A 16,035-nucleotide genomic window follows, 5' to 3' on the forward strand; every position below is an offset into this window, starting at 1 on the left:
GCTTTGGGTTTTTGGCTGTGAGGCATATGGGATCTTAGCTCCCCAATCAGGGATTGAACCCATACCCCCGGCACTGGAAGGCAGTCTTAAACACTGGACCACCAAGGAAGTTCCCTGCTGTATGTTTTAAACAAACTGCAAGAAAGAAGATGCACTTTAGTCTCTGGCAAAACCTACAACTTGAAGAACATTTAAAGAGAGTTTCATACTAATATTTCCTTTCATAGCTATAAATTGCTCTCAGGTTCATAATTCGTGTCTTTAGACATTCACAATAGGGTCTGGGCAAAGGAGGTGGGAAAGATAATCATGCTGTAGAAGAAACTGATTCCACAGATGAAGGCTGCTCTTAGTAACTCCTGCTCTGTGTTCTGCCGAACAAGAGTCACATTGTGAGAAATACTAGATCAGCTTGGTTCAGACAGAAGTTAATATTTTATTGAACACTGGATTCATTCTGGCTTGGAGGCAATCTCTATTTCAGGTAAGGCGCTAATAAATGCTTACGCATTTCCAAAATGGATGTGTTTTAGAAAAGCATTCCCAGTCCCAAAGGAGGCGGCCCCTCATGACTGACAGGCACACGTATGTAGTAGATCAGGTGAGTGGAGACTTGGAGAGCCGCTTCTGGAACAGCAGAAGTGATGGGGCCAGTCAACAAGCATGGGGTCACCAGTGACGGGGACACACTGGCGTTTGCAAGCACAGGACTACCATATCACACGTGATTTGGGGATGGATGAAGTTTCCAAAGAAGAGGAGAGATGATTTCCTCAACAGACAAAAGGCAAGTAAATACAAAGGCCTTGGGTGCTAAGGAGGGATTGTGTCTCCGTGGGGCTGCCAATGGCACATTCACACACACCCCAGCTTGGCACACTGATGGCAGCAGTCAGCAAGTGGAGGATGGCTAAAAGGGATACATCAGGACCCATACAGGCCACCACACTGCTGGCATTCCTCAAAGAAGCACAATGGGTAAAGATATTATTCACTAACCACTTGACTGTTTTTGACCATCTTTACTGAAACCATCAACTATTTATTCTTCTGGTTCAGTAATAACCAGGCTATTTACAGACTTTCCTTTAGGGCAGGGTTTTTCAACCTCTCAACATAGCAATTGGCATTTTGGATCACATGAGTGTTAGGGGTGCGAAGTGGGGGAGTTGCCCTATGCATTGCAGGACATTAAGCAGCTTTCTTGGCCTCTACCCATTAGATGCCAGAAGCATCTTCCCTCCCCTCCTCCAGTTAAGACAACCCAAATGTCTGTAAACAAACTGCTGCTTGATAACCACAGCTTTAAGCAAACGTTCTGTGAAGAAACTGTGAAGGAGCTCTGGCTTCAGGGAGAAGCTTAGAACACGACTGTGGGTGGGGCAGATGTGTTTATGCACACACGACTGCCCTCTCCTGGATAGCTAGGTTAGTGCAGGCAAGAGCCTCTCATCAAAGTATCAGTTGCTTTGTTATTAATACTAACACATTACAATACTGTTACCACCACGTGTAGCTAACAGATGCTAGGGAACTGGATCCCAAGATGAGATTTGATCTGGAATGGTAGTGAAAAGGGCACTGAACAGGATGAAGGCCTGGTCCAATCTCGGCCTTGACATTTGTGATAAGCCACCTGGGCCTCCGTTCTCTAACTGTAAACATGAAGAGGGAAGACAAGATGAACTCGGAGCAGGGGTTACAGAGTCTGAGTCACACAGACTGAAATTCATATATCTCTTCTGTCTCCTAACAGCTGAACAACCTCAGGCAGGTTATGAGGTTGCAGGGCCTTTTAAAATCTGAAGATACTAATACCTACTTTTCATTTCCTTGTTGATTCCAACCAGTCTCGTGGCTCTAAATGCCATACGTATAGCTGTTATAAGGATTAAACAGGCAGTTGCTTAGCTGTAATTGAGGTATAAGTAGATATGATTTCAGCTGTGAAGTTAAGAAATATTTATTCAGCATTCTAGATTTATGCTGGACGTCAGCTATTACGGGAAAAAAATGAAAAAAGGCAAGCAAAAAAAAATCAGAAAGAAGATACAGTCAGAGTGAATATCAGGAACTCACATGCTGCTACTTTAGTTTATTCGCCTCCCCTTCTTCTGAACTGTTTATAATTGCTCCTCCAATCGTCTAAGAGTTTTTTTCCTATCCTCATGCTCAGTCAGTGACCTCATTTTTGGTTTCTCTGAGAAAACGGAAGCCATGGGAAAGTCTCTGGGAGCATCTACCCCATCTCTACCCCTCAGCTGCGTGTGTCCATAACTGGACACCCCACCTTAATACGATAAAGTGTCCGTGGTTCTAAGGGGAGCCCCTGCACTAGATCCCCTTTCTCATCTGCTTGAAGACACCACTTCAGAAAATTTCCCTCTGTTTCTTGCTTCCTTAAAATACTCTTCTTTACTGAATCATTTTTAATAATTTCCTATCTTAAAACCCCCTACTTTTGAACTCCCTTTACTCCTCCAGCTTCCTTCCTACTTCTCTGTTCCTCTTCACAGCCAAATTTCTCGAGGTTGTCTCTTACTCTTTCCAATTCTTTTTCTCTTTCTCTTAAACCCGCTCTAATTGTGATCCACTCCCCCACACTGCTCTGAAACGGTTCTGTTTCACTTCCGTGCTGCTAACTTCAATGGTCAATCCTTAGCTCTTACCTGATCGGCAGCTTACGACACATTCAACATTTCACCCCAGTTCCGTTCAGCACATTATTCTCCTGCTCATTGGTTGCTCCCTTTCAATTTCCTTTCCTTTTTCTTCCTCATCTCCAAGACCTCTTAACATTTACATGGCCCAAAGCACAGTCCTTGGATTTCTTTTCTATCTGCACTCACTCAAATCTCCTGGCTTTAAATACTATTCATGTATTCCCCAATTCCCAAATGTAGACCTCTAGCTGGGCCTCTCCAGAAACTTCAGCCTCAAACCATTAACTCCCTGCCCGACATGTCCACCTGGATGTCTAAAAGATATTTCAATAAACACAACTAAAAATGAATTTTTGCTCTTCCTGGAAGATGTTCCACTCAAAGTCCTGTCCTGTCTCAGCTGATGGCCATCTCATCTTCCAGTTGCTCAAGCTAAAAAACCTCAGTGTCATCCCCAACTCCTCTTTCACATCCTTAATGTAATATTAGGAAATTCTTCAAAATAGACACAGAACCTGTATGTCACGGCATTTCCACCATTACAACCCTGTTCTAAGTCACTTACACCTCCTCCTTGAATCACTGCCATGAAAATGTGAGTCAGACCACGCCACTCTGCTGCTTAAAATGCTGCAATGACTTCCTGTCTCAGAAACAAAGTTCTGTAATGGCCCAGGAGGCCCAGGATCTGACCCTGTGACCCCAGCCTGAACCATGCTCCCCCTCAACCACCCTACTCTGGGGAGCGGCCCTCCTGTGTCCCCAGAGCCGCTGCCTTTGCTGGCCCCTTTGCCTAGAACACTCCCCTTCCTTCACATAGTCTCAGGGCTCTGCCCTCACCTCCTTCAAATCCTTGCTCACAATTATCTTCTCAATAAGGCCTTCCCCAATCATTAAATCCCCTCCTCAAGCATTTCTTGTTTTAAAAATATACTATGGAAATATAATAAATGCTAGAATACATTTAAGATGTCTGAATTTTACACAGTTTGAGGGTCCCTTGATAAGACGAAGAATACAAAGTTAGGTAGTTAGGTACTGAACCTTGCAAGAGTCCTTGCAAATGAAAGACCCTGAAGTTTAAGCTTTAGGGGCTTGAAGGTAAACTTGTCTCGAATCTGATTTAAAGTGTTATGATAAGTTAATCTGATAAGTGTTATGGCAAAAAGTAGAACAGGTTAATTGGGGCTCCTTAAGCATTTATTCTGGAGTAGGAAATGGCAACCCACGCTCGTATTTTTGCCTGGAAAATTCCATGGACAAAGGAGACTGGCAGGCTACAGTCCATGGGGTTGCAAAAGAGTCAGACATGATTGAGCACACACAGTACAACACAAGCATTTATTATTCTTCTCTGCTCTATTTTTTCCTTACCACCTATCAAATTTGAATATACCATAAAATTCACTTACTCATTTTATTTAATGCTTATCTCCCTGTAGCCTTCAAACTGGAAGAAAAGCTGTATCTCCAGCATCTATAACAGGATCTGATATAGTAAATGTTCAATAAATACTTGTTCAATGAACGACTGCTTGAATGAATGAACCAATCTTCCTCAAATAATACATCCAATCAAAGAGATTTGAGACAACTTTCAGGAAGTCTTCCTAGAGATCATCGTCATAACCTGGAGGAAATGCATCATGCAGCTAGCTGTAAATTTGGGTATTACAAGCAAGTTTTAAAGCAGTTTGAAAGACTGACATGTTACTAATGATTAGTGTGAATGGCAGTTTCTCAAGGAAGGCAGTGCAGCTGATTGGGATAATCTCCCAAATGATGCAGGCCCAACTTAAAACAGTCCGATGTTCTACCACATTCTGTGCACTTGGCCTCTTCCAGCCAACTGGCTTGGTGTCCTGCTGACACCCAGCCTGCCTGTGCCTCCCACTGGCTCAGCTTCTGCTCTGACAGCACGGGGATCAGGGAAAAAGAGAAGAAAATCGCATGGCCATCATGCCTGGAGCTTACCTAGGTCTTTCTGTGTATACATCACACTCAATACAACATGGATGTGAATTCACTCCCTGACTCGGCACACGCTGAACTCACTCGAGGGCTGTGCAGGGACCTTAGAGACAGAAAGAAAAAGACACAGTCCCTGCCCTCCAGATGCTCATTCTCCTGAGGGGGGACAGCACACAAGTCATTATCTTGTGTGATTGTTTAGAGGCTTTGTCATCGACTGACATAACACATTTATGCTCCTTTCCCCATTCCCTGTGTCTGGTTCACTGCTGTATCTCTAGTTCCCAATAGGCATTCAATGAATAGTTCTTAAAAGAATGAAGCATATACAAAATGTAAGGAAAAAAAAAGAAGAAATAGCTCAGTATGCTTAGGCAATTTATAAGAGAGTTTCCAAGAAATATATTGAAAGTGAAAGTATTAATCGCTCAGTTATGTCCAACTCTTTGCAACCCCATGGACTGTAGCCCGCCAGGCTTCTCTGTCCATGGAATTATCCAGGCAAGAATACTGCAGTGGGTTGCCATTTCCTTCTCCAGGGGATCTTTCTGACCCAGGTATTGAACCCAGGTCTCCTGCATTGCAGGCAGATTCTTTACTGTCTGAGCCGCCAGGGATAGTTCCAAGAAATATATTACTCAAAACAAATCTTGAATAATGACTCGTTTTCCAAGCAGTGATGGGCAGAAAGTTGGGGTGAGGCTTAGGAAGGGGAGAGGATTCTAGACTAAGATCACAGCATGTGCAAAGACAACTAGATGTTCATGGAGGCTGTCTCCCTTCACACTTCCCCACGGGTACATAAACTTCGGAAAAGCAGGAGCTGTTTCAAATCTCTGCAGAGCTACCTCTCTTCCCCCTGTTCCTAGGACAGGGCTGGGCTACTAGGAAGCTTTTGTGAAATAACTTCAATTATCTTCTAGATCTCTGATAACCTAAAAAGAGGACAGTTTTCTTTTAGACTGTGTTCTCAAATATGCCAGGCAGAGAACAAACCACAAACCTGAAGTTAGTACTAGACATTCCTTGGTTGACATTAGTTCCTAATATAAGAAACACATACAAGCCCCCTATTTGCAAAGCAAAGCTCAGGTCCCATCTCAGCCTCCTAACTTCTTTATGAGGCAGCCTGGGGAAAGCACAATTTATCTACTGCAAAAATGGGAAAAAGGAAGCCCAGATTAACATTCAAGGAAGGCCAGAGCCAGCCTAGATCCCAGGTCCCTTGACGGGAGTCCCTCTAGCTGACCCTACTTCTTCCTTTCCAAGCAGTCCTTTGCCTTTCAGCACGCTAGGCACATTCCTGTGATGACAGATCTCTTCTGACTGTAGTACCACTGGGAGAGAAAGCCACCCCCAGCCCAAACAGGCCCCTTTCTTCTACTGTTTCAACTCTGAGGCTTCCTGACCACCTAATGATAACTGAGGGCCATCAGGTCATCTGGGCTCTTTCCAACCTGCCAACCGCACCTACTATTACTGTGTTCCTGTAGCTACTTCTTCCACTGGATTCTAGTAATCACTGTCACATTGCTGGTAGCATACAAGTCCCAACTGACTAATTACTGTCATTTCTGGGGGGCCTGTCATTTCTTCTGCTCCACTGAAGGAATTCCCAAACAAGCCCAAGTTTGTCAACTAGTTAAGGGACTTATTAACAGTCACTAGATAAACAGCTCAGCAAAAAATGGCAAAAACTTATCAACCTAAGTTGACTTTTTCTGCATTTTTTCTGTTTTACACAATAAAGTATTAACTATTCAGTCATGTGACACAATAAAAATCTCATAGTAGGTACCACTGAGGACACCCCCACAACACTGGGGACCTTGGGCGGAGACTGGAGAAGGGGCTGAGGGCTCTGTGACTGCCTGAGGGGACATGAGATGAGACAGGTGCTGTGCGGGCGTCCCTCACCCGCCTATCACATGGGCATCTGCTGAGGATCCAAACAGCAGCAGATGACCCACCCAGGCCTGGGGCTTGTCATCCTGGCACTGCATGAAAAGGCCTTTGAAGACAAAGGGACCTCTGTGTACCACGCTGGCCCACAGGTGAGTGGAAAGGAGAGGCAGGTGGCCTGGTTTCTATGCTGCCCAACCCTGGGGAGGAGGGAAGGCAGGAGCTCTGTCAACACCAGGCCTCCTGGAAGCCTGGTATCGACCTGCTCACAGATTCCTGCAGCACGTCCTGGGCACCCAGTTTCCTTTCTTGCCCTTCATATTTATTTTTATTTATTTGGTCTGGTCTTGGTTGCGGGATCTTGTAACTACAGCACGCAAACTCTTGGTTGTGGTCATGTGGGGTCTAGCTCCCCAACTAGGGATTAAACCCTGGCCCCTGCCTTGGGAGCAGAGTCTTAGCCACTAGACCACCAGGGAAGTCCCTCCTGCTCTTCAATTCATCTCACTTTTGCTCATTTATCTCCTTCCAAAATGGCCATGCTTTAATACATAACTTTCCAACACGCTGCCTTCTACCCTACAGAGCAGCCCACTGTCCCCACCCTCTTCTCAGCCCTGGGGCCCAGGCTGTTTAATGCTTCCCAGGCCTTGGACCCAACTGGGGCCTAAGAAGGAGAACTGGAGGGGCACCCTGCTAGCAGATCAAGTCACCCCCTGCCAGAATTGGCCTTGGGGCATGTTCCTTTCCGACTGGGCCCCCAATTCTCAGGACCAGCTCTCGCCTGTCCTCTATGACCAGGTTCTCTCCTATGCTTGGACATGACCCCACTAAACCCCTTTGCTTCTTTCTGTACTTTCTGATCATCTGGTGATTTCCAGCCCATCCTCTGAGAAGCCTTCCCTGTCTCACCAAGTCGGCTGGAGCCTCGCCATGGTACTCTCACAGCTCCCCAAATTTCTCCTCTAGTGATGTCCCTCTACCTTTGCCATCCTCACTGTGGGCAGAGGCCACCTCTCTTCCCCAGTGCCTTGCCAGGACCCTGCCCCACAGCCCTCACCTAACATTTGTGCATTAAAGAAAGAACTGAAGAATGTGTCCTGCTCCAAACCACAGAGACAATTCCCTCCACCCAGACTCACAGCCCATAATGACAGCAGAGTGGGCAACTGTGCCCTGGAGGCTGGAGGAGGAAGGTCCCTCCCTGGTCCCAAGTCATGCTTCCCAAGGCCCCACCTCGTCCCTGTGGTTCTGGAGGACGAGGGCTCAGCACCACAGTCTACCACCCAGGGCGTCAAGTCCTGCCACCCCCTGCCACACCTCACTCCCAGCCCGCTCTGGCTTCAGCCTCTAGCCTGCCATGTTGCCCTCTAGTCACAGGCTGCAAACACCACAGTATGGGCGAAGCCCGCATCTGCCAGCCAGTCTCTGTGGTCACAACACTGCTTTGACTTGAACGAATAAAGCTCAGGAGGCCTAGTTTGATTTCCTAGCCCCGTATCTGAGACACAGGGACATGTGAGGCAGTGGAAAGAGCTCAGGTTCTAGAGCTAGAGCTGTTCTAGAGCGCTGGTGTCAGCTAGCTGGATGGCCTTCAGCAAATTACTTACTAGAACCTCAGTGTTCTTGCCTATAACTCGAACATAACAACACTGGCATAAAAAGGGGGTTGCGAAGCTTAAAGAAGAGAACACAAGGAAGCACCTAGTACAGAGCTCAGAATTCAGGAAATTTTCAACAAGCGTTCACTTTCCTGCAGGCACTGAGGCCACTGCCTTCCTATCCGACCGGGACTAAGACTGCGTCGAGGAAATGAGCTAGAACGTGATTGTTCAATGTTGCCCCAGTTGAGACTTCCAACTGTCTCATGATTTCTGTTCTTTCATCTTTTCTTGGTAACAGAACCTTTTATTTTTAAACTGTGCACGGCTGCCCCCAAATGAAACAGCCTTGTCTTCTCAGGAGCAAGGCAATGCATAGGTCTGTGTGCACTCCTGTTAAACTTAAACTGGTTCTTCTGAGATAGCAACAACATTTCAGAAGGGTCTTTTTTTTTTCACATATTGATACAGTAGAGGGAAAAGAATTTCCTGCATCCCCCCATGACAGAGCCTCAAACACTATCACGGCTGCCACCAGAGGCCTTGAGCTGCATGGGAAGTCTGGTCCCTACAAAAACAGGCCAGTGGTTCCAGAATGCTGGGGCCTCTGTGCCTGACTCCAGCATCGTGGACCCCATCCCCACGGCCCTTACCTGCAGTCCCCAGGCTCAGGAGCACAGCCACCCAGAGGACCCAGAAGAAAATGAGGATGGCAAACGTCCACAGCGGCTGGAACAGCAGGAAGGGAGAGCTGCTGATGGCTTTATTGGTGACTTGGAGAAGTTCAACTGTCAATTTGATCCTCTTTCTGAGGACATAAATCAAGATGAGTAGAACTGCCTGATGAAAAAGGGATTAAATTATTCAAAATAATGAAGAACTGAGACGAACTTAAACCCTAATATTTTACTGACATCTCAGCAAACAGTTCTTCCTACTTTTATTATAATGGAATAGACATGGTCTCAAGTACTAATTGAGCATCTACTATGTGCTGATATTCATGCTAGATTCTGCTGCTACAACAGTGGACACGATAGAGCCTCTGCCCTAAATGAGCTTGCAGTCTGGTCAGAGAGAGAGAGAATAAGGTCCTTTGGCATCAGGGAACTATTTCTTTTTCCCAATAGCACCTCACATGCCAGAGAATGCTGAAGGACTGCAGAAGGGCAAGGGACCACAGAACAACGCTCTTTCCTTTGGGTCTCCTTCTTCTTCAGTTGCTGCTCCTTGGGATCTTTTGGGTAGTCCTTCCCGCTCTTTTGTGGTTATAGCATCCTTCTTAGATGCTTGAAACTTTCAATTAAAAACCTCCAGGGAGTTCCCTGGTTAGAACGCCATGCCCCCACTGCAGAGGGCACAGGTTCAATCCCTGATCAGGGAACTAAGATCCTACAAGCTATGCAATGCTGTCAATTTAAAACAAAAATCTCCAACCTCACCTTTCTCTACATGATGGATGAGTAAGCACATCAGTTACTGACCAGGCAGTGGGCATCCTCCAGTGTGCCAAACTCAACGTGTCCAGAACTGACTCCATCATCTTCACACAAAAATCTATTTCCCCCATATTCCCTACTCCAGCAGTCCTAATTTTTCTGCACTCTCCAAGAAAAAGTTAGGTTCCTCTCTTGCGGGCTTCCATCCTCCCCTACTGTAGCACTCAGCACCCTCTGCTGTGGATGTTTATTGCCTGCGTGGCACATTACTTGACGTCAAGCTTCTTGAGGGCAGGGCCATCCCTTACTGTCAAGGGCTGGCAAAGCGACAGCCATAGCACAATCTCAGTTTGCTGGCAGAGCTCCCAGTCTATTCTCTCCTCCCCACGTTGATGCCACAGCTCAAATCTCATCTTCTCTCTCCTAGACCCCTAATAACCTCCTCATTACCTTCTGCTTTTAATTCCCTTAACCCCCTACTCCTGACCTCATCCCTGCTCCAACACAAGCTAAAGGCATCTTTGTAAAACGTGCAGTCAAGGATGTCATCTCCCAGATCAGAATCCTTCGACCTTTCCCCAGAGCTCCTGGATAAAGACTGAAATCATCACCACCGCAAATCAGGACCTCCCCGGTCTGGTCCCTTCCTAACAAGGGAACATCCTACAGGCTCCTCTCTTGTCCACGTGACCCAGCACACCACTCCTGGAGCCCAAGATGCCATTCCTCTTCCCGCTGGACTCGGGTGTTGCTGCCCATGTGGATCTCATAGTCAAGTGGAGGGAACTCAAGGGACAGAGGGATAAAATGTGCAAAACTGCTCCCGGGGCCTGAAGGGCCCAGCTGTGACCCAGCTGTGGGGACTGGCCTGAGGACCCAGGGAGAGATGCCTGGAGGAGACGTGAGACTTGTGAAAGCTGAGTAGGAATTTCCATTTCTGTGTCCTCAATGCCTAGCACAATCAACAAGGAAGAGGGACTTCGTTTTTTACTAAAAATTTTAATGAAGCAAGATGATAGAATCTTTAGGCAAATAAACTGGGATCTCCTGAGTGGCTGGTAGCTCCTGAATGGAATGCTAAAATGTGTGTATTTAATATGTGTGTGCTTTTCAACTTAAATATGTGTGTGTGTATATAAAAGACTCTCCTCATGTTCAAAGTACACCACGAGGGTACTGACCAGAACTGAAGAGTTAACTATCCCATTATTCCCTAGTCTCAGGGAGATCAGCGTTACCCACTGGGGACAGTGCTGGGGTGTGGGGTGGGCAGCAGAGCTAAGTCACCACAGGGGTCAAGCCTCTACTCCCCTTTCTGGGCTCTAGGCTGCAAACTGCTGCATCTCAGCCTGCGGCCCTAGGCTGACACCCTGAGGTGGGCAGCCAATGCCATTCATCCCCTTTTCTTCTTGCTGCTACTGGGTATATTGAAACCACTGAAATGATATTCCTAGGCAGCTCCCCTCACGGCGGGAATCTTGCCCTGTGCATCACGTCATGGCCTTGCTGGCTTTGTAGTTCATCTTATGGTGGGGTGTGTGCTGGCTGTGTGTTTTTTCTGGCCAGCTCCATTGTCTAGGGCAGGGCCCTGTGCAAAACAGGTGCTCAGAAATGGTGATGGTGACAGAGAGTCCTAGGGATCTTATCAGAACAAGCTCACCAGAAACTGGTACCTGGCAGAAATGAAGTAGCAGTGACACACATGTCAATGAATGGTGTGTGAGCTGTGGTGCGGTTCCTCCCTCTCCTCTCGCAGCCTCCCCTGTCTCTATCCTTACACCCAATGAAGAGAATCCCCTGACCTGGCATCTGACGGCCACTGATGGTTCAGTGTGAGAAGACAAAGGGAGCCCTATGGAGGGCTGGGAAGGATAATGGCCGTGGGGGAAGTGGAAGGAGGTGAGCGCCCCTGGCTCCCAGTCCTGCTTCTCCCTGCCTCTTGTGCCCGACAGCCCAGCACCTGGCCTGGGGTGTGGGAGCCCTTTCTTCTCCAGCCTCCTGTCCAGGCCCCGGCTCAGCCATGGGCCTGGACCCAGGACAAACCAGGAGCTTTGCTGTATCGGATACTTGCTCCCTGAGATGCAGTTCATGTGAGGAACACAAACCTGACACCTCCCTGCTGCTGCTGCTGCTAAGTCGCTTCAGTCGTGTCTGACTCTATGCGACCCCATAGACGGCAGCCCACCAGGCTCCCCTGTCCCTGGGATTCTCCTGGCAAGAACACTGGAGTGGGTTGCCATTTCCTTCCCTAGAGAAGAGAAAATGTGAGGCCTGTGTCATATGTGAGAACTCAAGTATTTCCTTAAAGGAGAGAGCTGAGTCAGTGAGAGAGTTTGAGGCTCTTATGAGAACTGAGTTGCTGAAACATTTAATGGGCATGTGAAACCCCCCCCCCCACCCCCGGCCCCGTCATGCCTCCATGACATAACGCTTAGGAAGCAACACACTAAAGGATGCCCATGGGCCGCCTGAAGCCAACCCCAGGGCCTGTCCAGGCCTGTGATGTCAGCACCACGATCGGCATCCAGGAAGTGGCCTGAATGATTCTCAGTTGCCAACCATCCTCCCCCAACAACCTATATCTCCAGGCTCAATATTCTGTTTGCCCGCTCTCAGCCAGAGAATTCACTGGGGAGGCAGCAGGCTCCCTGCAAACCAGATGAACCTAGTGGCCGGCAGGTTTGGAGACAAAGGGCTCTCTGTGTTCAAGGGCAGTGGGAACTGTGACGCCTTTGGGAGCAAAGCATCCACTGGCTGGAGGAGGTGGTGGGGCTCTTCTCAAACCAGGAAGTAGGAACTGTTACAAGTCTGCCTCCCTCTCCACACGGTAGTGTTCACCCTACAGCTGCCTGGGGGTGAAAGCGGTCCCGCTATAGCAAGGGTGACGGATCAGCAAGGGTAACGAGTCAACTGCTGAGATGGCAGAAATGACTTGGAAAGAGGTAAGATTGTTTTTTCACTTTTTGAGGCTGCATTGCATTCCTACACAGGTATCTCAAATGAAATGTGAAGGCACTAAATGTGTATGTACAGTCACTACATTACTACGTACGCACCTTCTGCAGTGAAAAAAAAAACCAAATGCTCATTGTTTGGGGTTAAAATGCAACTGTTTGGACTTCAGAGTTCTGGCAGGCCACCTGATCTACTGCTGGAAGAGTGCTTCTTACCGTGATTACTGTAGATACAATAGCAAATCCCAGCAGACACTTCATATTTTCCCTTTCTGTGTCCAGTTCTATGCTGAGGTCATTGGTATAGTCATAGTACAGCCACCACAAGACACTGCAGACAACTGGAAAGCAAAACAGCAGTGGAACTCAGCACACATGCCACGAGGTAACCACCCTGCCCCCTGACACTGGGTGGCCCTGCTCAGGCAGTGGGTCCCAAATCCCTTGGGCTTTACAGGCAATGACCAACCCTCTGAAGCAGCTAGGCAGGGCCATGGCGGTCCATCGAGGAGCTGCCAGGCCTAGGGTGGCTGTGGATCTCTGGGAGATGTAGGAAGGTGACTCCAAAACACAGGTGTGTCCTGTGAGCCTAGCCCACAGGTGGGGCTGGGTGTGAGCATTGGAGGAAACCTTACAGACAGGATGGTGAGAGGAACATTAGAGTCCAAAGGCTAAAATTTCCAAACCAGCTCTGCGGGTGACAACTCCAGAGGAGCCTGGATATCGGCCTTGCTCTTGTTCCATTGCCAAGTCATGTCCGACTCTTTGTGACCCCATTAACTTCAGCATGCCAGGTTCCTCTGGCTTCCACTATCTCAAAGGAGTCTGCTCAAATTCATGTCCACTGAGTCTGTGATGCTATCTAAACATCTCATCCTCTGTTGCCCCCTTCTCCTTTTGCCTTCAGTCTTTCCCAGCATTAGGGTCTTTTCCCAATGAGTTGGCTCTTCATATCAGGTGGCAAAAATATTGAGTTTCAATTTTAGCATCAGTCTTTATAAAGAATAGTCAGAGTGAATTTCCTTTAGGACTGACTGGTTTGATCTCCTTGCTGTCCAAGGGACTTTCAAGAGTCTTCTCCAGCATCATAATTCAAAAGCATCCATTCTTTGGCACTCAGCCTTCCTTATGGCTCAACTCTCACATCTGTACTGGAATGACCATACCTTTGACTATATGGATACTGGCTTGACACCTACAAAACTGGCAGATGTCCTAACATCACAAATGCTCTGCATTTAGGGACCTGGTGACACCTGCACCACCTCCACAGTGGCTTCAGGGAGGGCATCTTTACCACTTGTAGGTGGGAAAGGGCATCCCTCACAAGCCGTCCTGCATGTCCTCCAGCACAGGCACGCCGGGCACCTGTGAGCTGCAGGGCTGGGAGGTGCTGAGGACAGAACTGATTGTTCAGAAGATGAAACACTATGGTCATGCCAAGTATTTATTTGGTCATACCAATTAATAAAAATTAAAATATCCTATACCAGGATACTATACTGCTGCCTTGATCTTCCTGCCTGCGCCTGTCCCTCAGATCTTCTTCCCTGACAACTGGATGGACCCAGGGTGCAGCACTGAAAAGGAAAACAGTGGGCATGGGACATGTCTCTGGTACCCTGCCCAGCTCAAGGGCTGTGTCTCTTCAGACTGGCCTGAGCCTTTGCAGGGCAATATGGGCCCCTACGTGCCAATGGGGGATATGAAAATTCAGAAAAAATTCTTTAAAGGGCTTCCAACAGGCACTGGCAACCCACTCCAGTGTTCTTGCCTGGAGAATCCCAGGGACAGGGGAGCCTGGTGGGCTGCCATCTCTGGGGTCACACAGAGTTGGACATGACTGAAGCAACTTAGCAACAGGCACTAGAATTGGCTTATAATGGATAAAACCAGTATCACTCACTGGGCTGGCTCATCTGAGAGTGCAGAAGAGATGGCAGGCCAGGCAGGAACTTTGCTGTTAGCTGTGAGACAGAAGCAGTCCTGCAGTCCTCCCTGTCCTCTTTGGGCCTGTATTTCCTCTTACATAAAATGAGGGGGATGGACAAGAGCTTCTCTAAGATCCCATGTAGCTCAAAAATGCCAGCTTTTAAGTTCTACATGTAACAGAAAGGTTTTTCATTTGATCAAGAAGAAACCAATCAAGTGGAAATACTTACACAACAATCCCAAAACAATCAGTGCAATGAAAATGTGAACCAGAAGGGTGGTGATGAAGCGGAAGGTGAACATCATGGCCAAAGACAAGGCTAGAAAATTAAGCAAAACATACAAATTCTAACGACAATCAAGGCATGAAGGTGATGACGATGGGGCTGGAATGACTAAACCTTCTGAAAGAGTGAAGGCTGAGGACTTTCTTCAATCTCAAAATATCTTGGACCTCTATCAAACAGAAAAACAAGACATACCCAGGCCACCCTCTGAAGCATGTACAAGTTCAGCCTGTGACAGTAAGCCATGTCCTGAAAGCGCTAGCATGCTTCTTGAATTATAAAAATGTTTTCAAAGCAGGTATTATTCCCAAATACCCTAAACTCTTTTTTTCTTTTATGTCCAAATGAAACATCTAAAATTTTTTTATTAAAATTAACTCTTTTGATTTCATAACTTAAGAGTTCTAATTTTGTGTTCTCAGATATCCTCACTAAATATGAAAGATGAATGCCTTTAAAAATGAAAAATTTAAGATAATTATATGATAAGATATATGTATAAAATTTTGCATATCTGTTTCCACTTTGGGGTTTTTTAAGCTTATGAATTTATTGAAAATGAAACTGTTAGCCACTCAGTTCTGTCTGACTCTGTGACCTATGGACTGTAGCCCACCAGGCTCCTCTGTCCATGGGATTTCCTAGGCAAAAATACTTCTCCAGGGTATCCTCCCAACCCAGGGATTAAACCTGGGTCTCCTGTATTGCAGGCAGATTCTTTACCATCAGAGTCACCAGGGAACTTCAGTGAATTTATAGATACTATTTTACTTTTTTTCCGAACCAGAATTCAAGATTACATATAGGTATTTCAGTGTAGTGATTAAGATCACGGGTTTGAAATCAGACAGATCTGGGCCGAGTCCCAGCTCTGCCACCTCCACTAGATGTGTAACCTTGGTCAAGCCTCAGACCTCTCTAGGCCTCAGTTTCCTCTCATACAAATGGTGACAGGATTCTGATGAAGTTTAAAGAGTTAACAATAAGCACAATGCCTGGCGCATGTGGGTCATAAGAAGTCTGGAAGTTACACAATGGTGGCTAGTTAAGCATCCCCAAGCACTCAGGAATTAGTAACCTTTGGGTAATGAAATTATGGAAACCTCAATTTATAGACTGGAAACATGATGTTAATGGATGATCAAAGAGCTTCTTTCAACCTTCCAAGGTTGGGAGGCAGCCATTGTAAACGACAGGGGTAAATAACAGGCCACTAACTACTATTGCCTAGAGCAACAGAGAGTATTAACTCATTCAAAGAGAAGGCTGACTCCTAAAAGGACTCA

At 46.9% G+C, this 16,035-nt stretch overlaps 1 protein-coding gene across 7 annotated transcripts in view; it reads right to left on the minus strand.

Annotated features, from left to right (window-relative positions):
* The window catches only part of SLC44A3 (solute carrier family 44 member 3), an 86,324-nt gene that overhangs the window by 42,353 nt on the left and 27,936 nt on the right, over positions 1 to 16,035 (minus strand). For all 7 annotated transcript variants that reach the window (XM_070786067.1, XM_070786066.1, XM_019957022.2 and 4 more), the window contains 3 exons: positions 14,693 to 14,782; positions 12,747 to 12,871; positions 8,791 to 8,977 (listed from right to left, as the gene is read on the minus strand). In XM_070786067.1, coding sequence (XP_070642168.1) covers positions 8,791 to 8,977; positions 12,747 to 12,871; positions 14,693 to 14,782 — 402 coding nt within the window. The remainder of the gene's footprint in view (positions 1 to 8,790; positions 8,978 to 12,746; positions 12,872 to 14,692; positions 14,783 to 16,035) is intronic.

Source organism: Bos indicus, chromosome 3 (assembly GCF_029378745.1).
Source record: "Bos indicus isolate NIAB-ARS_2022 breed Sahiwal x Tharparkar chromosome 3, NIAB-ARS_B.indTharparkar_mat_pri_1.0, whole genome shotgun sequence".
In the NCBI taxonomy this organism is placed as follows: Eukaryota; Metazoa; Chordata; class Mammalia; order Artiodactyla; family Bovidae; genus Bos; species Bos indicus.